General features: G+C 40.7%; 1 protein-coding gene across 4 annotated transcripts; it reads left to right on the plus strand.

Annotated features, from left to right (window-relative positions):
* On the plus strand, positions 1 to 23,598 carry ppp2r3b (protein phosphatase 2, regulatory subunit B'', beta). Of its 4 annotated transcripts, XM_078262356.1 has the most exons (15): positions 1 to 188; positions 688 to 1,078; positions 12,799 to 12,984; positions 13,320 to 13,423; positions 14,092 to 14,194; positions 15,580 to 15,654; positions 15,765 to 15,851; positions 16,400 to 16,556; positions 17,195 to 17,243; positions 17,344 to 17,433; positions 17,539 to 17,714; positions 19,180 to 19,298; positions 19,385 to 19,491; positions 20,336 to 20,377; positions 22,506 to 22,594. In XM_078262356.1, exons 1-14 carry the CDS (start codon positions 139 to 141, stop codon positions 20,352 to 20,354), a joined length of 1,713 nt encoding a protein of 570 aa, XP_078118482.1. In that variant the 5' UTR covers positions 1 to 138; the 3' UTR covers positions 20,355 to 20,377; positions 22,506 to 22,594. The 4 variants fall into 4 exon arrangements, with proteins under 4 accessions (XP_078118482.1, XP_078118479.1, XP_078118480.1 ...); XM_078262353.1 differs by lacking the exon at positions 20,336 to 20,377 and having other exon boundaries at positions 22,506 to 23,598; XM_078262354.1 differs by lacking the exon at positions 20,336 to 20,377 and having other exon boundaries at positions 1 to 107; positions 22,506 to 23,598.
* The last annotated feature ends 46 nt before the right edge of the window (positions 23,599 to 23,644 follow it).

The following is a 23,644-nucleotide window of genomic DNA, read 5'->3' on the forward strand; positions in this document are numbered from 1 at the left end:
GGTTACCAGGGGAACGAGAGCCTGAGAAGTAGCGCTTGACTTGAGGTCTCTGCTTTTGCACAACGAAATGAACACCGGAGATACAGCGTTACATTTGTAATTCACAGGTAAACAGACACGCGTGCAACAGCTTCACTCATGAAGGAAGTAATGCAGGGTCATATCAACGGTCTAGCATTCACTCCAAGGTTGGTACCTTAGCTAGTTAGCCAGGGTAAACGTTAGCTTGCTAAAGCTATCGTAGCTAACGTTAACAAATTGTTGTTGTCTGAGTCTCCTAGAATTAGCTAGCTAACACCAGCTTTACTAACTCTGTCGACCCTCGCTTCTCTTGCCTAGGGTGGTAGCTCCAAGTCGCGTTAGCTAAGTATATACTGGCTTTAAGCAGCTGTATTTCAATAGAGATTAAAAATAGCTAATGTTACCCGGGGGTCAATATGAGATCACGTTCACTTTTGCCTGTGGGCTAAAGGCATTGACGGTTCGCGCTAAAATTCAATAACGTCAGTGAGTGTTTTTGTGTGTAACGTTACTCAAAGCAAGGACGGCTGGCACCAAGCTGTTGCATGTGTTATTTTGTATCAAACACTGCATTTATAATTTCTACGGTCATACAGTGAAATCATTGAGGTTGTGCTGGAAATACAGAACCAGAGTGTTGTTAACGTGACTCTTATTTCTACACAGATACGTTTGTCAGAGCAAATATATAACATCCTGCAAAATGCCGTCACCACAAGTCCTCCAGCCAGTTCTTAAGATGAAGGTGGACGAGCTATTTCTCAACTGGTTGAGTGATACTGCAACCCAGTCACTACTCAAAGAGTATCTTGACCTAATCAAAAGTGGACAACACATTGATTTGAGCAGTGGGGACGCCCAGGATAAAAGGTTGTTGACCTTCAATGAGAACAACAATGTGGCATCCCAAAGGAACCTGGCAGAGAAGAAGCCCGCTCCTCTCGGTACTCCCTCCAGCCCCCCGTCTGCCAGTACACTACCCTCAGGCAGCAGCAGCAATACCAGAGTGACAGGACCCAATGGCAGAGTACTACGGAGGTCTGTCAGCACAAAAAAGGCAAGTTATCGACTGAAACAGTAAATCAACTATTTTCATTAGATTTCTGTAAGCATGCAGGCCATTATCATAATTTAAACCTCTTATCCAAACTGTTATGAAACAGTTTTACAAGTTTAAACAAGATTTCGAGGTTCTTTTGAGATCATGCCACAGGGCTTTCTTCTAAGGTTGCTGTTAATAACATAAAAAACAACCTGCGTCCTGCAGTGTCAGCCTTCTTCCTAGAGCCACCTAAGGGACCTGTGACTTAAGGGTGTAGTTTCTGTCTGTCTGTCTGGCATACCATTATTTTGCAATGTGCGTTGAATATAATTAAAACTCAAATTCACATGCATGTCACATAGATCCAAGCGGTTATATTGTGGTTTAGGTTTTTAATTATTATAATTATTCGTTACACTTGTACAATTTAATGCATTCCAATACAATCACCTGGAGTAAATTCCATGTTTCTTAAGCTAAGTTAATAATATGTATAACCCTAACCCCTAAACCCTAACCCTAGCAAACTTTGTAGTTTTTTTCACATGCTGTTGCAACAACTAGTAACGTTGGAAAAACTACAACACCACACCGGATCTAGCTAGACCGGAAATAAAACAACAGGCACGCCGCACACACTTGTTTGGGCTTGCGAGCCGGCCAAAGAGTAGTAGGCTAACGTTACGTTTTGAGTGGAAGGCGAGCGCGAGACGCCGAAATGGATGCCAATAAGATTCTCAATGGAAAGTTTACTTTAAAAAAGTTGCCAAATGGTTCCATTGACAAGACCAAAGTGATCTGTGTGTTTTGTCGTTGTGAACTGAGCTATCATCGCAGCACGTCCAGTCTGAAATACCACTTGATGGCCAAGCACACAGCTGATGCAAATTCTTCGCCCCCTCGTCAAAGCCAGGCGACAATGGATGACTTCAGACAGAAGCACATGGATACCACAACTAAGAACAAACTTACTGCAGCCATAGCTAAATGGGTGGCCACTGCATGTAATAATATAATTAATGCATTAATATAATAATGGGACAAAAAGAAATCAAGGGACATTTAGAATAGATAAAAAATGTGCGATTAATTGCGAGTTAACTATGACATTAATGTGATTAAATATTTTAATCGTTTGACAGCACTATTTTAAATAATGTACAACAACAAAGTAAACTGGCGCGTTTCTGCTCTAGGCTTTCCTTATAACCTTGCCAATAGGCCTTTTAACATGTTACAGTATAAAAAACACCAGTCTAAATAATACATTTAATGATTACTGAATTCCATTGAACTTCTTTTTTTAGGGCCCTGGTTATTTGAAATGTTATCGAAATCGCAGTATGTCCTATTGCAATTTTCAAATCCCAGGAAGAGCAATATTAGTTAACGTTGAAATGTGTGCCAAAATACCCTTTTTAAATTAAATAATGTCACACTAGGAGGACTTAGCTGGTCCAGGCCTGAGTGAGTTAGCACAAAGAAATATGAGGTGTCTGTCAACTTATGCATTTGTATACAATATTCATTGAGCACAATGGCATTTTTTTAACTTTATGAAAAGTGATGTAATATTTTAGGTTATAATTCTCTTACCCCTTTGTTAGTCTAAAGTGACCTGTTGTTTATAAACATATGATTAAGTTAAAGGGATACTTTACGATTTCAATCCAGCTTTGTGTGGGCAGTGTGTTGAACGGAGGCTCTGAGCTCCGTACACTGGCACCACGGAGAGAAGGCACACACCATTCATCTAAATACACTGTCCACACTGCCATGACACAGAGCTGGATTTAAATCTAGCCAAATATCTCTTTTAAGTAAATATGTGTAAACTCAAATATCTTATCTCGGCTTCTTGAGTATACTGCCACATTGTTTGGACTCTCACAGTAGTGGGGGGTGGGGGGGCTGGCTATGTGCTGTCACTCCTTATCTGCAGCTTCTTTATTTAGTGTTCTGACCTCTTTGCTCCACTTCTGGTGGCATGTAGACTACACAGATTTCCCAACAAACCTCCATGATAATGTCGACTGTGCTTTTGCAATATTACTCTTATGCAAACCAGCTGATCTCTCATCATGTTCTACTTGTTGGCCTTCCCTGAGCCCACCATGTTGTCAGTCAATCAGGCCTGTTTTACCTTATGCTTTCATGGGGTAACAAGTGCACGTGCAGTATAGCCAGTAGCAGTATAGAAGTTGCCCCTCATCAGACATAGCATAAATATCCAGTTATGGTCTGAGTTAATGGTCGATCTTTTTTTCCGTGTGATTATAGCATCTTTCATGTTGGTGCTGCTGTCAGCATGCTGTCTGCTCAAAGTTGGACATTTTTTCGAATCCTTCATTTAGGGATGTTATCATTTTATTTCATCCATCCTGACTTTTTTTTTTTTCAATTTCTAGTTTCTCAAACTTGGCCTTGATGTATCCTCTGGGGTCTTTATTTCCCAGGCTGGCCACAAGAGGCTGCTGGGTAGCCTAAAGGATCAAAGGCATTGAAGTGCTGTCCACTCTGCACTATCATACTGGAGCCTCCATGTCTGTAGGCATATGTAGTGATTATTAGTCAAATACTTTCCAAATGTTCTGGCCTCGCCCACGAATTAGTGTGGAATGAGAGGTGGGAGTGTCTGAACCTAGCCTATCCCTGGCATTCTGGTTACTCCCTGTTAGCCTGTGTTTTGTAGATCTTATTATGTCTCTAGAGGTAAATAGGATTTTTTCTTTGGGCTGCTTCGACTATAAAAGAAATCAACCCGTTTTTAAAGGCTTAAAAAGTTTTGTATATCTGTTTAAGGACTCTGTCAAGATGAAAAGTTGTGGTGGTGAGTGTGGTGACAGCCAGACAGCTGGAGGCACGTGCTCTTAGAAACTCCGCCTTGTACATGCTGTTGACATGCTAAAGACAGGCATAAGGAGGCGTTCAAGTGGTTGCTGGTGAGACATGTGTTCTCTCTGACTGAAACACTAAGGCTGGAGAGCTAGACCCAATGTTAGACTCGGAGCAATGACATTATTTCTTGAAGATGATGATGGTATATTCTTCTGTTGTGTAATGCATATAACTACACCCAGCCCTCATAGGTTTACACGTCACCACAAATCAATATAAACCAGATCCACAATACATTTTCAAACACTACTTCTACCAAGGGTCGAAAAATACAGAATACCAGTTTGCATAACTCACATAATCACATTTCCAGAGCTTCATGTTCCAGTAAATTTCATAGAATTCTCATAAAGCATATATCAACTAGAAAATAAACTAAAATGGAAGTAGAGACTGATTTTAAAAAGTCCATCATGTTTATTTTCCATTCTTTTCAGGCACATGTAGCTAACTAAAGTGCATCAAAATTAAACATTCATTACAGTTTTTTTTATTTTCTGTTCCCTGGAATATCTCAGGTCTAGCTGAAGATACATAGTCTTTCTTACCAAGGCATTTTTGTGACCCCAAATTGTGAAGAAATTATTCATTGATAAAACTGTCAGAACACAGGCGGAATAGGATGTAAAAGACGCCAAAAGCATGCTGGTCTCCTTTTGTGGGTTTCAGATTTTATTGTTTCTCACAAGAGTGATCAATTGACTTTGAATCTTTACCAAGAGCTTCCTCTCTTTCTGTCTTGGCTGTTTAACATGAGCCCTTATAATGGTAAATGTAGGTAGATAGATCTGAACTTTTTGATTTTCACATCCATGTCTCTTTCCTGCCAGTGACCTTTGGCCCCTAAGGCCACCCTCTCACCCCAGATTAATAAAAAGCAACTGCTGGCCAGTTTATCTGTGATGTGTCATGGCATGTGGCCACACTTTGTCACTCAATATTAAGGGGATTGTGAGGTTGTATAAAGTAATACTTCTATTTTAAGACAAAATAATTAATTCCAGTATACAGATGCATTCTTCAAAGGATTACTCAAAAATTCAATTTATGTCACACTGATGCAGCCTTGAACAGCTGGTCTGACTTTGACATCAGACACTGATATAGATAGCCTTGGTTCCCTTGTGTTGGCATTATATACCCAGAACTCTGCCAGTGAGATGAGGTGTGGCAGCACATTCATACTCTCTGTAATTTACTCTGCAATGACTTCTATTAGATGCTGCTCATTGTCAAAATATGTGGTCATTATTATTTATTTACACTATGTATAGTAAATTTCAGCTTCCTATGAAGGCTTGGCTTTCTGCTCTGCTGTGTAGCTTAATCACTTATGTTTCCTCTCTGTTATGAGTGCAATATGACACACGCACAGACACTCAATAGTTTTAATAATATAGAACAGTAGAAATACATTTACTTTGAGGGTTTCTGTTCTCAGTGTCTGCATTTAGGATCACAGGTTATTCGCAAGATGTATTTTTATAACATGCTTGGTTTGGCTCAGCAACATTGAAGCTATTTGAAGCAGGGGGTCTAGGGTCACGTTATCAGTTGCCTGACCTGTCAGGGAGAACCAGGTGTTGTACTGTGGTACTGTTTCCCACAAGTCCTTTTATTTTGGAGTCCATGTGTTTGTGATTGCAAACTATGGGTTTTGGCTAGGAGGACTTAGCTGGTCCAGGCCTGAGTGAGTTAGCACAAAGAAATATGAGGTGTCTGTCAACTTATGCATTTGTATACAACATTCATTGAGCACAATGGCATTTTTTTAACTTTATGAAAAGTGATGTAATATTTTAGGTTATAATTCTCTTACCCCTTTTGTTAGTCTAAAGTGACCTGTTGTTTATAAACATATGATTAAGTTAAAGGGATACTTTACGATTTCAATCCAGCTTTGTGTGGGCAGTGTGTTGAACGAAGGCTCTGAGCTCCGTACACTGGCACCACGGAGAGAAGGCACACACCATTCATCTAAATACACTGTCCACACTGCCATGACACAGAGCTGGATTGAAATCTAGCCAAATATCTCTTTTAAGTAAATATGTGTAAACTCAAATATCTTATCTCGGCTTCTTGAGTATACTGCCACATTGTTTGGACTCTCACAGTAGTGGGGGGTGGGGGGGCTGGCTATGTGCTGTCACTCCTTATCTGCAGCTTCTTTATTTAGTGTTCTGACCTCTTTGCTCCACTTCTGGTGGCATGTAGACTACACAGATTTCCCAACAAACCTCCATGATAATGTCGACTGTGCTTTTGCAATATTACTCTTATGCAAACCAGCTGATCTCTCATCATGTTCTACTTGTTGGCCTTCCCTGAGCCCACCATGTTGTCAGTCAATCAGGCCTATTCTTGGCCCACATTCACATGTATCCCAAATCCCTGTCTCAGACATCCGATTGTGGTGGATTGAGCTGGAGCTTTCTGGATTTCACAGCAGCATCACTTCTGTACTCGCGCTGTGAACCAGTGAGATGGTTTGAGTCGCTCTGTGTGGATGTACTGTGGTACATGTCACTGGTTCAATCATGTTAGTAATGCAGATACTAAAGCCAGCTGAACATAGTATTTGCGGGACATTGTTCTTGCTTGTATTGACAGTTTGGGAAAGCCCTCTGGGGAGTTTTAATCGGTTTTCCCCACCCTTACGTAATATTTCTCTCCACTCTGGCTGCCTGTGTGTCCTGCATGTTGTCTCTTGAATATCATAGTTTTTGAACAACAGCGTTGCATACCATTTTGATTGAAGCTGAACTAAAATACAACCTCAACAACCTGCCAATAGTCACTAACTCCAGACACTGTTTTATAATCTCCTCTGTATGTAATGAAGTGAACATGACTAAACACATGTTTCTGTACAAATCAGATTTAACAGTTTACAGATAAGACATATTGTGGGGTCAGTCTGATTTGTCAAAGTTACCCATTAGAGTGTGGACATAGTACTTTAGCAGACTGTCTGACTGGTAGTTGCCTCAGAGGGGAATGTTGTTTGGACAACCTGCCTGCAATTTCCCTAAGATGATTTGGTTAGTGACAATGCTTTCTGGAGCTTGTCCATTCTAGTTATTTAAAAGGCTCACGCTTCATACCATCCGTAGGAAGCTTATGTTCAGACCCTGTGTGTTTTTGTGTCTGTGTTGGTTCCTCAGTCCACATTGTTCACACCATGTGTGCCTTGATTTTAAAACACCAACAGGGGTGTTGCCTCGTATATATACCAACACATCATTATCCCTCCTGTGTTGTGAAACCTCTGTTTATGAAACGCACTTCTTTTTGTTTGTGCAAACACAAAAATGGACAGTATTAAATGTGAGTTGACAGTTTTTATGTGATCTACTGGGTTTTATTATGGCCTTGGGGCTTTCCTTTCCATATTTAGTTTGAATTGATGAGCATGAACAAAAGGCAGCCAGTGTGAAAAAGCCATCATACAAACAGCTTATCAAGCATGTGCAGTGTCCTGTGTGGACGATAACAGGAACTGGGTTTGAGCAGAAACCAATGGAAAACTGGACTTTGTGATCCTGTCATCTATAAATAATGTGGGTGTGCTTTCACTTTCTGTGTAAAATAACAATAGCATTAACAAATATAGGTTTATTTACATAGTCGGATGTGGACATCTCTGTAACATTTATGTTTAATTAACATTTACATCAGCAGGCATATACAGGTAGGTGTTGGGCTATCCCTTTGTACAGTCTGTGCAGTGAAGGCAAATCTAAAGGCAGAGCTGTTAGATCAGCATATTTGTGGAGAATTGATGTAATTGCCATCACTCCACTGTATCGGCAACCGGAAGCAGATGCTTGTTTGAGGACTAAAGATACACCCTTGTTTTCCAGATCTAGTTTCTTGGATTGGCCAAACTGTGCTTACTGGTGCTTTTAATAGGCGCAAATTGGTTCGGTCATCATTCTTTGAATTTGACATGTGTCTCCCCCCTCTATAGCCCATCAACTATAATAAGACGTGGAATGGCTGGCAGCCCAAGCTTGCAAGGGGAAGGCAAAACAAAGACCACAATTAGATACGATTTGAGAATAGTTGAATATTTGTGTCTTATAGTTATGTATGTATCATCTGGTGATTTGACCAACTCTTGGGACCAACTCTTGTTACCTAGTATTAAGTAGTCATTAGAGATGTTCCGATACCGATACTGCCTAAAACGCTGGTATCGGGAAGTACTGGAGTTTATGCACCGATCCGATACCACGTAATAAAGCCCTAAAGAAAAAGTATGTTAAAGTAGTTTATTTATGTTATTTTTCCGTTATAACTGACTGTCAAACTGCATAATAAAAGAACGTTCTGTGGCATTCATGTTTCACAAAAAGTTTAACCTGAGACAGACCGACAACAAAGATAGAAATAATATCACATCCATACAGGGATAGTAATATACAGTTGTTAAAACATAATAAAATATATGACACACTGGTATCGGATCGGTACTCGGTATCGGCCGATACGCAAGTTCAGGTATCGGTATCGGGAAGCAAAAAATGGTATCGGACCATCTCTAGTAGTCATACCATGGTTGTGTTCTTTATTTGCTAATGCCTCATTAAGTTTTTTTGTCTGTGATTTATTCTTTCAGGCATATTGTAGATCAGATGTAGGTAGATTTAGCAGAAGTAACGTGGCTTTCATTATATTGCATCACTTCAGGGGGTTTATTTAGAATTTTCCCATTAGTGTCTGTACTGTCCAAAGGAAGGGGGGGTCCAGTTTGCAGGCCCTTAGAGCACAAGCAAAGTTTCTCTGAAGTATTTGGTTGTGTGAGAGCTTTTCATAAGGGAAGCCAGTCAACATAAGCAGTGTGTCATTGTGATATTGAGGTGCATCCTTCAGTTAGCTCTGAGGCTGCTGCACGATGCAACAACAGGTCTGTCTCTTTACATAACCTTCCATGAGCACAGAGGAATGCAAACTGGAAAGGGCAGATCCATTGCACACACCCCTCCCATCCCACACATACACTAAGTGACTTCCACACACACAAACAACCCGCCACTTCTTATATCCCCACCAGCTTTGATTCGAGGGCTCTCTGACCCTGTGCAGTGTATGTGTGTGTTTGTGTGTGTGTGTGTGTGCGTATGTGCAGAGCAGCAGGCAGAGCTGAGATTGTGCGACCAGATCTGGAATGGGAGAGAGAGTCACGGTAGCAGCTGCTCCCTTGCATTAAGAGGCTCTCACTCTGACAGTGGACAATCACAGGGACACAGACACAGAGGACTTCCACTTCTGCCACTGCCTTCTGCTCACAGTACTGAGTGATTTGTACAGGCAAGAGGATAACGCTGGATTGAGTGTTGTGTTTGTGTATATGTCTTCCCCATCCTGTCCGGAGCAAGGATGAGGATGAGGGAAGTGTCTCTGCGTCAGGACCCTGACCTGAGGAAGGAGTTGGCTCTGCTGGCACGCGGCTGTGACTTTGTTCTGCCCTCTCGGTTCAAGAAGAGGCTCAGAGCCTTCCAACAAGGACAGGCAGGTGTTTGTATGAGTGTACCCTGTACCACACAGGCTTTTTCGGCCTGTCAGCCAGTGGGAATGTCTATTGATGTGGACTGGTATTTGTGGGCTTCATGTCTTGGTATTCAGCTTGCGTTAGTACAAATCTGCTGTATTACACTGTTAAATTACAGTGATTGTGCCTATTCCCCACTGTTGCCAGTTATTCTTTACAGTGTGTTACAAGTGGAACTATAGGTGTTGTTGGAGCCAGCTGCACCTCGGACGAGTGAGGACAAATGAGTTACAGCACTTTCTCTAGGCAACTTTCATTAAATAGATTACACACACTACTTTTTCATATGAAATGTGACTGTTGTGCCAATCATATCCACTTTTGTGGTTTGTTTTTATTTGTGGGCACTTCATTAGTACAGAGAAATATGAGATGGGAGGAGTGGTTTTTGGATGGTGTTTTATCTTGTGTGGTATGTTGTGCTCGGCCGCTTTACTGCCCTCTTTCAGACCACATCATTGTGAATGTGTGAAAATGTCATGGGGCTTAGCTGTTGTGCTCAAGAGCTCTGCTGTGTGTGTGTGTGTGTGTGTGTGTGTGTGTGTGTGTGTGTCTGTGTACTTTGTGTGTGTGTGTCTGTGTACTTTGTGTGTGTGTGTCTGTGTACTTTGTGTGTGTGTGTGTGTGTGTGTGTGAACAGGAGATGTTTATGTCCTTTTATAGCCATGGCTGCCACCAACACACAGCACAGAGAAAACCAAAGGACCGGCAGCATTTATGATTTATCATGTTAAATTGAGCTGAACTGACCGAATACAGCAAAACAGTTTAATTTAGTGTTGACACATATATCATGTAGAAATGGATAGGGCTAGATTTAGCCCCCTTGGGTTCTCCCCCACAATTTTAAGTTTTTTGTATCATATTGTTAAAAGTTTTATTGTTGCAGACAACGTAGGCCCTGTCAAATCTAACTAGAGGTGAGAACAATGAGTAGAATGTGTTAGACCCCCTCAAAAAATAAGATGTTTTTAGTAAGTGGCTAATATGTGTTACATAACACATTTTGATCCTAATGCATTCTGGCTTTTCATGTGTATGGCTCCACTGATTCATGTCCTCTACAGCATGGCTCTTAGCAAGACTCCCACCCAGTGGAGATTTTATCAATGAATATGATCTCCTCACATTATATCAGCTGGGCTCAGTTTGTGTAGTAAATCATAATGGTTTAGAATCAAATGTATCATTACATAAAGACATGGGCCAAATGTTGCATTATATCATTGTCATTAGACTTAAAAGGATACACTGGTTTCCATCATGATTGTAGAGCTTAATGGCATATGCTGCAAAGCCCTCACACACAAAACTAGTATGTTGGGTCTTAGGCAGAAGTAGTAAAAATGACAAACACAGAGATGTGTCCAAGCTTTTACATATTGGTTTTAAAGATTAAAAAAAAAAATCAAGCTTTAGCAAGATTTATATTCTGAGTATGATTTAATACTAGCAGACCCTAAACCCATGCTATACCTCTGCAGTTCAAACCTAACACACATATCACAGCCTTACTTTTATCTCCAGGGCTGTCATTCATAACCACTGTTTGCCTGTAATCAAGTACCCTGTTTAAACCTAGCCAAAGGTGGCTCTCTCAATCTTTCTTTTGAAGGGAACACATTGATGCATCAATGACATTGCAGTTGTCTAGACCTCAGTTTTTTTTTAACTAATAGGCCTTTTCATAGCATATAAAAGCAAAACTGAGATGTAATTAATATCATAAATAAGGCCAGTGTTCTATTCAGGTGTGTCAGTTCTAAGGCCATGGTATTGTGCATGCTGACTCACAGTCATGGCTTACTGGAACACTTGAATGAGTCATCAGTTATGTTATTTATAATTTGCAATGTGCATTTCCTTCTGTGTTGTCAAAATGTATGCTGTGAAAAGGCCAGTTTATTGATTTATTTGATAGTGTTGTCCCTCTCCAGAAAAATGGAGTCCTTATTTTTTGAGCATATAATTTACAAATATATTAAAGGTCCCATATTGTAAAAAGTGAAATTTCCATGTCTTTTCTTTTTATTATAAAGCAGGTAAAGGTGTTATATAAATACTGTGAAAGTACAAGAAATACACACAGCCTGTATTCAGAAATGTTGCCTTTAAATGAGCCGTCAGGACTTCCGTATGGTTGTGATGTCACAACTATACTATATATAGGTAGAGTGCCGTTATAGTGAATCCCCAGCTGCAATGACTGTGCAGACACTCCCAAAGCGCGGATGCAAAAGACCCTGAAACACTGACCAATCAGAGCAGACTGGGCTTTTACTGGAGGGGGGCTTAAGGAGACATGCTAAAACTGAGCGTTTTAGAGAGGAAAGGGTGAAAACAAAGTGTTTTTAACATTAAATCATGTAAATATGTTCTAGGAGAAACCCCCAAGTATGAACTTTAAATCAGCATAATATGGGACGTTTAACATGGATCATAACATGAAGAATATGACTTTTAACTTAAATCTAAGCATTCTGTGTTTTCCTCAACTGATGATTGGAAATAATGGTCTGTTTTTAAACCTTACTGATAAAAACAAACTTTTAATAGCATCGGTAAACATGAGTCAAATAATGTGGTTGCCCTGTGGTAACATATCTCATGTTGTTTAAAGTTAGATCACAGATTATGCTTGTAAAGACCAAAATATACTTCTTAAATAAACATTGTTGCCATAGATACTAAAACAAAAGACCCTTGAGACCAATTAGTTGGCTCAACTAAGATTGGTTATCATGTATGTATGTTCAAATGCTTGCTAGCCATATATTAATAGAGTTGTACATCTGTCTGTAGATTACCATATATAGATTTTATTTATAAATGATGTCCTTAGCCTTAGCTAGTATTGTCTTGTTCTATATATCCCTTTAAATTCTCTTACTTTAGGCTTTATTCGATTAACAAATTACATTCACACGTTGCAAACATTACAAGGTCAATCATAGTTTTTAGCAACAGATTAAAATGATTGTCAGTACAACCATTCCACACATAATGATGTCACTTGACACATCTTAATTTAAGTCTATTACAGAGTGACAATCTATTAAAAGTGAAAGTCAATTACTGGAAAATAACTAACTACCAGCTGCGTAGTCGCAACTCTTCCCTAATGGGCCTGAGGGCTATTGAGAGGTGTGACTAAATAGAGCTAGCAATGTAGAGTTTGTGTTGAGACGAGCCTTAGCACATTCTGGAATGCTTGAGCTGTGAGGTGTTAGCGTTTGCTAGCATCAGTGGCTAACAGTTTATTTCTGTGTGTTTGTCTCAGGCCCAGGTGAGGACGGAGGAGCCCGTCACCACAGCCCTGAGTGAAAGCATTCCAAAGTTTTACTTCCCACAGGGCCAGCCCCAAGCCAACGTCAACATCGACAGCCTCATTTCCAAAATTGAGAAAGTATTTTCCCAATTCCCAAATGAAAGGGCCACCATTGAGGACATGGGGCAGGTCGCCAAGGTGAGAATGTGATTTGTAGCATGGCGGTTTAGCTGCCACCCAGCAAATTATTTTCACTAGTGCCATTTAGCTCCTGACTTTTACGAATGTTTGTTGATTTCTCCTCTCCCTGAGGAATGTTAGCAATGGTCCAAGGGGAACCTGACTGAAGAGAGAAATGACAGCTAGGTTTCCTCAGGGTCTCTCGCCAACCCAACATTGTCATTGTGCTGTTCTTTTCTGCATTCAAGATCACAAGTGTATGTGTTTCTAGGGAGTTTAAGTTTTTCCCAATCTCTCTTCTCTATATCCACAACACACACTGCCCCATCTCTTCTGCTTACTTGTCTCTCTAGGCCTGTGAGTGTCCTCTCTACTGGAAAATGCCATTGTTCTGCTTGGCTGGAGGCGACAGGACCGGCTTCATGTCCGTTCACAAGTTTGTGGCTATGTGGAGAAAGTAAGACAATGGCCCTTCTTATTCTCACTGGACCACTGGTATACTCTCTGCCAAATGGCTCATACAATCTCCTTTAAACAATAATGACTGCTTGCTGAGATTACAGATGCTGCGTGCAGCTCTCAGCTATCATGACATTTTCTTTGTCATTTCCAAACAGATGTTATTGATCACAAAGGGCTCACAAATGCTCACAAGGGAATAGCTGCTGGGCATATACAGTATTTGAATGAAACATCTATTCAGTGTCTTTCTGCATGAAATTTAAAGGAATACCATAGGGCTTTTGTAATGGCTGCTGTGCTCTTAGCTGTGTGCTGAATGCTGTTGTATGCAATAGTCATGCTCTTGTATTAATGTGTGAGCCTCCAGAGAACTGGAAAGACCTGGCCTTTGACTTGAACTCATGACTGAGCCATTCTTAGATGAGAGGCCACAACAGAGGCTTGCATTATTTCCCTGTCGCAACCATAACACTCAACGCTTATAATCACCAGGCAGCGATTCAGAATCCTAATTTCAGAATGTATTATACCTGCACTTGCACATTTGAGGGTAACAATTTCAAACTTGTGCTTTTGAAAAAAATGATAAAAAAGAATAGAGAGAACATTAGAGCGAAAGAGGGAGTAACCTTGCAACCATCTGTTCTCTCTTTTCTTCTCCAGAACTCTGCAGACCTGTCACGACGACACTTCTAAATTTGTGCACCTCTTGGCCAAGCCTGGCTGTAATTACCTGGAACAAGATGACTTTATTCCATTCCTGCAGGTACTGGCTGCAGCACACCCAGGGAGAGGGCTGGACTTGGCAATGCAGGGTGGCAACATTTGCATTGACTTGGGTGGTGCGAAATGGACTTAATTTTAGGCATTCCCTGCTGAAGCATTGCTTTTTCATGTGGCGGAGGACTAATTCAGGGACGTTACTGTAAACCAGTAATATAGTGGAGGGGAGTATACTGAAAGGCGGTTCCATCGGTGCAGGACTCAAACGCAGCAGAAATTGACCAAGGGGAGATTGGTTTCATGTGATACACACATTATAGCACTAAAATAATCTTAGAAAGTATGAACACAGATTTATCAAATTGTTTCATAAGAATAGTCTAATTGACTGTTTGGTCAACCTTACCATGTGGACCTGCTGTGCTGGCTGTTTGTATTCCCCCTGACAAGCTGTTGGTGCGCCACACTGGCCCCACCCTACACCTGATTCATTTTCATGCTGGCAGAAGCGGCTGGGCTATACTGAACAGCCGTTAGCATGTCAGCAGAGATGACTTGTGGCACACGCCGTTTAATTTGTATTGTTCTGCTCAGCGAATGGCCTTTGACTGTTTTGATAAATGAAAGGCGGATTGCAGTGGAGTAGATTTGACTGTCCCCGCCTGTTTCCTGTGCTCTGTGATTTATGTGTTTCTCTATGATTTAATTTCTCACACTAAGAGTCAAAGAGGCACGACAGCTGCCCTGAAATAAGGCCTTTTAATTTAATTGCCGCCTTCGCATTTATGTCAACAATTTTTTTTCCCCAGCAGAAAGAGAAGGGGGTAGAATAAAGGAAACATACGGGGGAGTTTCATGGCAAGAATATAGCTACAGTTCATTTGAAATGCAGCACACCCCCTGTGACTTTATGGCATGAGGAAGGAGAAAAGGTTAAGAGCAGTCACTAGCAAACGTCCTTTCTCTGGCCCTCTTACCACTTTGCTGCCAAATCAGAAAGACTTAAGCTCATCCAAAAACCGGTTGACCCAGTGTTTTCTGACTTCAAAGAAACATTTAAATTTGATGGCGCCTCCCAACAAGGCCTGGAGCCTTTCTTTACATAGCACAATTTATAAAGCATATGGCATGACAGAGTGATGTAGATAGACGTTGACAACTTTTAATGTTGAATAAGCATGCACTATACTATATTATATGCCTACTCTGACCGCAAAAAGACATGCTTTGCCATTTGATTCGTCTGTGAAAGTAACTGCAGAATTTGATGAAACATATATATTTGTTATTGTTGTAGGCACAGCATGTCATTGAGTTGTTCTTTTGCATTTGTGTTTGTCAGTTTTGAGGGGTTTGTTATGGAAATGAGACAGACATGCAGTAGAGACATAGTGAGCTGACTGTATGTTTTTTTTTTTTTTTTTTCAGGATGTGGTGAACTCACATGCAGGCCTGGCCTTCCTAAAGGAGGCGCCGGACTTTCACTCACGATACATCACCACGGTATGCTACCGTAACACAAGTAACGGCACAGACAGACACATTAAAATGCACTGCATTGATTACGTTTAGCTCACTTATTAATTAGTTGATAACTGTTGACTGTTTTTCAGGTGATTCAGAGGATATTCTACAATGTGAACCGTTCATGGACTGGGAAAATAACGTGTTCTGAGCTCAGGAAAAGTAACTTTCTACAGGTATATGACTACATCATACTACAGACTACATTTTTTGCTCTGGTACCAAAATCAATTTTTCTGTTCTAAGGTTGTCTGTTGGTCCTTTAAACATCTGCAAATAGTAACTATTTTAAATACAGCAGACTTTAAAATTCATTAAACTGTCCTTAAATGTCTTTAATACAAACATTTATCTTCAGTTGCACATTCACAGGTTTTAACAACAATATTAATGCTAAATGCTGAACCTAATGTACTTAACACTTGATATTGATTGTTATGATAACAATGTTCTCACCAAAGTAATAACAGAATTTTATTCTTTATTAGTATTATTTAAACCACTTAATTTTGAGGTAAAACTAAGAGTGAGGCCACCCATAATGTTGGTATAACTCCTTATTGCGCTGGAAAACTGTTTAGTACATAATACAAGTATAGTAGGTCAAAAATGAACAAGGAAGTCTGTAAACTATAATGGACAGTTTGGCTAATATTAACAGTATATTGCTAATTATTCATTTTTTATTTTTTTTTGACTGCAACCTTTTTTTCTTCTGTCCCAGAATTTGGCGTTGCTGGAGCAGGAAGAGGACGTGAACCAGCTGACAGAGTTTTTCTCCTATGAACATTTCTATGTAATCTACTGCAAGTTCTGGGAGTTGGACACTGACCATGACCTCTACATAGACCAGAAGGACCTGGCACAGCACAATGACCAAGGTGCACAAGCACACCTCACTTTTCTTCAGCAAAAAACATGCAAGACTAGAATCTTCAGAATTTGTTGTATTTGGGATAAACTGTATATCTTATAATCACACACACAGTTCAAATGACAAAGGAAAAGTGCTGATACCTTGTCGGAACACAACTTTCCTTTAACCTTAGTAGGCTGAAACTACATAACAATAATGAGCATTTGTAAATGTTATTTGGTCTTAAGTCTGCTGCTCACACACAAACACATACTCCAGAAAAAGACTTGTCTTTGGCGCTTCCCCCACACACACACACACACACACACACTTTACACCACATGTTCTTGGTTGATGGTCTGTGAGTGAGGCAGGGGAAATGAGACACAAGATCAATAAGAGAGCAGCATATATACTCTGCTCGAATGACGCCATGTCTGGAGCAATTTCTTCCACTATATGGTCAAAATGATGACCAGAGGATTTATAGCATTGTCAAGATAAAAAGGGCTTACTCTAGCCAGTCTGGATTTACAGTCTGTGAGAAGGGATTACTGTACATGTGCTGTGAATAAGTTGTACATTAACTGAGAGAGCTGTTGTATGAGAGAAAACTTTTTATTTTCCCTGAATTATAAGGCATCTCTTTGCTGTATTTTCCAGCCATCTCCCATAAGATGATTGAGAGAATATTCTCAGGAACAGTAACAAGGTAAGTGAAGAATGTAATGGAGTTTAAGAATGCTTATCAAACGTAGTGAGCAATTAACATTTTTAGGTTTCAGTAGTAACCGTTTGGTTTATTCCGTCAGAGACAGAAAAGTGTACAAGGAGGGGCGGCTGAGTTATGCCGATTTTGTCTGGTTCCTCATCTCTGAGGAGGACAAGAAGACCGACACCAGGTATGTAGACTCACCGCCACACTGATTGCATCTTCTGTTTCTTTAAATACTTTTTCTTTTCTCACATGCACCTCTGCTCGCTGCTTTTTCTTTACCTGTGTCCAGTATAGAGTACTGGTTCCGCTGTATGGACCTGGATGGGGATGGGGTGCTCAGCATGTACGAGCTGGAGTACTTCTACGAGGATCAGTGCCAAAAGCTGGAGACCATGGCTATTGAGCCCCTTCCCTTTGAGGACTGCCTCTGCCAAATGCTTGACCTTGTGAAGCCGGAGGTCGAAGGTCAGACCCCTTTTACATTCATACACACTCTCAGAAGTTCACACACACCAGGAAGTCATTTCCATTTTTTCTAACAGTGACGGTCGCAGGCGCACGTACATATTTTCAGGCCGGCTCATTGATCATTAGCTGTGGGAACAGTTATAGATTAGAGACTGACTGACTGATCTGATGTCAGCTGTTGGTGTCATCCACACTGTCAGCAAATTCCCTCCAGCACTTAGCTTTACCACCATGCCATTTAGAAGACACCAGTCCACAGTGAGGGTATGCATGTTTAGTATTGACAGCCACAGCAAGAATGTGACCCTTAGTCGACCTGGTGGTATGCTGCACTAGTGGAGCTGGATATATAACCTATGTAATATGAGATATAACAACTTCTTATTTGAGGCTGATGTTTCCCTGAACAGTTATGCCTCCTCCCGACAAGGATTATTTTTTGGGGCTTTTTCCCTATATTTGATAGTGACAGTGGATAGACAGGAAAGGTGGGAAAGAGATGGGGGATGACACGCAGAAAAGGGCCGCAGGTCGGACTCAAACCCGGGCCGCTGCAAAGGACTCAGCCTATATGGGGCGCACGCTCTTACTGGGTGAGCTAGAGGTCGCCCCAACTTTTACAATTTTAAGAGATTTAAAATGTCACATTAAATGTTATATTCTTTCAGAGATCTCTGGTCTGCGTTACAGGCATATGAACTTGCTGTAGATAGAGATGTTACATTTGATGACAACATAATATGTATATCAGATGAGTCTGGTGACACAATGACTTGAGTGCTACTAAGATATAAAAAAACTTATCGTATGGCAAATCGGACACCTTAAACATTGTATGAGCTAGTTCCATTTAATAGCTTAAACTGAAGGTAATTGGGCTTTTGCTGTCAGTACACCCTAAGCCTTATAAACAGCTGAATGAGAAGCTTAGGCTGGCAAAATCTTTAAGATGTTTAAAATCAGCTCAGTTTATCCACATTTGACACAGTTTCGGAAATAGTGATAACTTCTTGGGGATTTGCGGTGAATCATTTAAGGTCATTGATCCAGTAAAAAAATCCAAACATTTGCTTGTTGTTAATCTGTAAATGTGCTGCTTTTCTTTCTTCATATATTTTATTAATAGAATGTATTTGGTTTTTCAACCAAAACTATTTGAGAACTTGACAGTGGACTCTGATAACTTGTTACTAGATGAGTCAGTTAATTGACCTAGTTTGAAATATTGTGGCCCAACCGTAGTTTGATTAGTAGACAAAAGATAACTCCTGACACACTAAAAGATGAGATGGGTGACTGTCAGTGCTGAAAACTTGACATTTACTGAGTCAGCTAAGTCTCAGGCCAGTTTTGAAATCTAGATTGGATGGCAAAGTCTGGTTGAAAACCTTGTAGTAAGACCTCCTTAAATAATTTAATAATCATCTGTCACTGTCTAAATTGCCTATTTAATTCTGTCCAGGTAAGATCACTCTGAGGGACCTTAAAAGGTGCAAGCTGTCCCACATCTTCTTCGACACTTTCTTCAACATCGAGAAGTACCTGGACCACGAGCAGCGAGACCCATTCTCGGTTGTAAAGGTAAGGTTAAACAGATGTGAGATAGCATCATTATTTGTTTTCCTGTCCGAGGTCAAGTGGATCATGTTACTTGTCGTGTTTTTAAGGAGATGGAGCCAGACGGTCAGGAGGTCTCCGACTGGGAGAAATATGCTGCAGAGGAGTACGACATCCTCGTGGCTGAGGAGGCCGCCAACGATCAGTGCAATGGCATGTAAGTCCGACTTTAATCATATTTCTTGCCACCTAAAATTGCGCTTAAATTAAAAGACAATTACAAGACTCTCTTAAAAGAGAGCTTGATGACAGCAGTAATGAAACTTTATGCTGTACCTCGTCTACCAGCAACAGAATTTCTTTCCTGCTCCAGTTCAGTTTTTGTTTTATACTTATATTAATGTCATCACTTTTTAAGATCATTTTTGGGCCATTTATTAGAAAGGACAGCTGAAGACAGGAAAGGGGAAGAGAGGGGGGGGGGGAGATGACATGCAGCAAAGGGCCGCAGGTCGGAATCAAACCTGCGGCCGCTTGCGGCAAGGACTGAGCCTCTGTACATTGGGCGTAAGCTCAACCAGGTGAGCTACCCAGGCCCCCCCAATGTGATCACTTTTAAAGGTTATTTTGACATTTTTGTAGTAAGTAGGAGTTTGTTATTTGCTTTAATGTGTCTTATTCTTCAGTTACAGCTAAGAACTTTTTACTCCTAAATTGGCTCTATACAGCATTCCTAAGTAATTTTTATAAGTTTGATTAATACGGGCCCTGATTGTTAGTTAATGTAATTACAAATATGTATCATGCTTATGAGTGCTGTTACCAATATTGTGTGGTTATCAAATGTGGAAACATAAATTGACTATTTTTGTGGCGGACATTTCGACATGTCATGGCAGGAAAAGCACAGTTGTAATAAATAACCTTTTTAAGAGAGTATTGTGCGGTCAGACAGTGATGGTTTAGTAGAGTTTATGTATTCTGTCCAGCAGCAGAGCCCCTCTGAGAGTGAACCAGTGATAGATGAGGCTGTTGACAGGTATGTTGTGTGGCGGTTTTAGGAACACCACCGACTTCTAAAGACAGGCTTCTAACCAGAGCAGGTAAGACACTCAGGGTACCAGCAGGGACTTAAGTATTCTCCTTCTCCTTCTCCTTCTCTCTGGGTGAGTCTAGTTCCAAACCCACTCCTAGTTTCTACCCTCACCCCACCAATGTGAGCATACTGTTGACAGCAGATAGTTGTTTTGTCAGACAGCACAGTGTCATGTGTATGTGGCCATGTCTTAGAGCTGGGAGTCTGTTTTTATCCTTCCTCTTTTAAGAAAAAAAAGGTCTACACCTGCACCATCTCTGTCCATGCCTTTACGTGTTGCTCCTTTGTGCTCTCCAGTTGAAAACCCCCTGTCTGTTTTTTGGCAACTGCACTTATTCACTTTCTTGTCAAGAGTTAGAAGAAAAGATCAGCACCACTCTCATACCTGTATGCTAAAAATCAAGCTACCGCCAGCAGCCAGTTAGCTTAGCATAAAGTCTGGAAACAGACAACAAACAGCTAGCCTGGCTCAGTCCAAAGGCAACAAAAACTGCCTATCAGCGCCTCTTAAAGGGGTGATGGAATGCAAAACCGATTTTACCTTGTCATAGTTGAATAACGACAGTTCGGTGGGTAAATAGGACATACATAGAAGCTCCAAATCCCATTGATACCCCTATCCTCTGCAAATCTCACATTTTGAAACTGCCGCTGAAAACGGGCGAGTCTGAACAAAGCTGGAAGCTGACATCAGCATCCCAACTCCTAGTCTTTGTCACGCCCCAACATTTGCATAGGCTACACCACTGACCTGAGGTCAGCTTAGTCTTCTGACTCTAGCTAGGTCATGCAGATCTCCAGAGGTCTGCTATTTAATTACTAAATTCACTTCTGAGACTTTTTTAATGCGAGAAATCAACTATGTAGAGGTCAAATATGGGCCGTTTTATGAAAATTGAAGGGAAGCCCACGGCGCTCCATACCCGCACAAAGTCACCGGTTCTGGGTTACTGGACTACAAAATGCCGAGGCCCTGATGGAGCTCCAGGGCCTGCAGCTAGCCGCGATTCATAGGATTGAAGGGACAGTAGCAGCTAACGAAATCCCTAGCTAATGTTCACAAAAATGCATTAAATTGAAATCGGACACCATTGTTAGCTTTACAAGACCTTCAAACTAAATATACTCTAGTTATGCCGGCAGCTGGCAGCCAGCCAGCTCCGCAGAGCCCCAAGCCCCAGTAGTCCAGTAACCGAGAAACGGTGACTTTAACTGGGTATGGAGGTTGCCGTTTTCCCGTGTGACCTTGTGGAGCTCCTAAAGTCCGACACGTCTTACCAAATTTGCAATTAGCCATAAATTTTCGTAAAACGGCCCATATTTGAGCTTTATATAGTTGATTTCTCGCATAAAAAAGTCTGAGAAGTGAATTTAATAACGAAATAGCCCGACAAACAACATATAACTTTGCAGTGTCTGTCTCCAATGTGTTTCAATGTGGTTCGCTCAAACCAATCAGCGCGCAGCTCATCTAAATATTCATGAGAATACCATATTTGGAAGAAAAGCTCTTGTTCCAAATAGAGCCATATTCACAGGGTAGTTAAGGGCCTAATAAAATAGCATTCGGGCAATTTTCAGCCCAACCAATGTTACATACCCTATTAGGAGACCTTAAGGAACAGTGTGAAATACCCTATATAATCATTCTATCACCCCTTCAAGCTCACTAATTAACACATGATGTATTGTTTATTTAATCCATACAAAAACCAAAGTGTAAACACGAAAAGACTATTTCTTGGCCGGGTACAGTATCCTGGAGTCTTGTTTTTACAGTGAGGTTGCCAAGCAACAAGCTGATGCTTGTTTTTACATTTAGGTTTTGTTAGAACTGAACAAACAAGATATACTACATGTTAACCAGTGAGCTTTAAAGGTGCTAGTACAGTAGGTGCATTGTGTTACCTTTTGAACAGTCAGGCTAGCTGTTTACCCTGTTTCCAGTCTTTGTGCTAAGCTAAGCGGCTTCTGGAGGTTTCATTGTTGTATTGGTTTTCTCTAACTCTCAGCAAAAAAAAGCGAATAATTATTTGTTCTGAATGTCAAACTATGTCTTTAATGTGGTTATCCTTTAGCACACGGACTGTCTGAATGACCATATTACTGATATTTTCCTCCATGTGTCTGTTTAGGTATGATAATCCTTTGAGCCCTTTAGGGCAGCACATCTCTAGTGAGCTGGGTCTGACAAAGAGACACTTCTTTGAGATCCCCAGTCCACACTGCAACCTGGACCTGGATGAACATGAATATGAAGATGACTTTGAATGACCCTCGATCACGTAGCGTTTTCTCACACGCCTGCTGAGCGCTGTGCGCTCCCAGAAACAGAGCTTAACCAGCAGTGTTAGTGGATGAATCGCCAATCAAGCCAGAGATTCACAGGTTCCAGCCCCGTTCCCAGTAACAGGACACACTTTAATAAACACGAAACACTGTCAGAGCACTGGTGGGGTCAGATGTGCTGGACAAATGGACACAGTATCAGAAGGTGGTTCTTCACAATACTTTACTATGCCAGCTGTTTTAATATTTTTCACCTGTCACACTTAAAGAAGTCACCACAGCTGACTTCATGATGTCACGAGCAGCACATTCAGGCCTTTGCTCCATTTCCACATGGTTACACAGGAAAAGTTGCACGTAATGCATTGTATTATTTATTTCTACTGAAGTACAGTACATCTCAGTACTGTGATCACATTCACATTCTTTACACACGGGAGCTCCCTGGATTGGGCAGAAACTATGTTGATTTGATTCAGGGTTTGAACTAATTATCATCTGAAGTTATTGGCTAACGTTACATTCCAGTGATCATAACGGAAAGTTTTCTATAGGACTGTAAATTCATTAATGGTTGTTAAATGAGAAGATACCGTAAATGCCAAACAAGACACCGTTGAGCCTGCTGCACACACAGTTCCCACTGCCACAAACACTGTATATTGTACAGGTCTGTACTCATTATGACGTAGATTTACTGTATGTTTGAGATGGGGTTGTTATTAAATTATTAGAGATGGATTTATAAATAACTGTACATACTTATTTGGTGCTTGCTGTGTTGTAAATGATTTGGAACGTGTTTTAGACAAATTCTTTTTTTCTATGTTATCAAGTACTTAATTGTATTGTACTTTGACAGAACAAAAGGAACCAATTTTAAAATGTTTTGCTTTTCTTTAAATGAATAAAGCCTTGGGTTAATGTAGGAGTTAAGAATCTGTCTGTGCAGTTTAATTTGATTCATGTCAAAACTGTTTTTGAT

Source organism: Sander vitreus, chromosome 11 (genome assembly GCF_031162955.1).
Source record: "Sander vitreus isolate 19-12246 chromosome 11, sanVit1, whole genome shotgun sequence".
Classification (NCBI taxonomy): domain Eukaryota; kingdom Metazoa; phylum Chordata; class Actinopteri; order Perciformes; family Percidae; genus Sander; species Sander vitreus.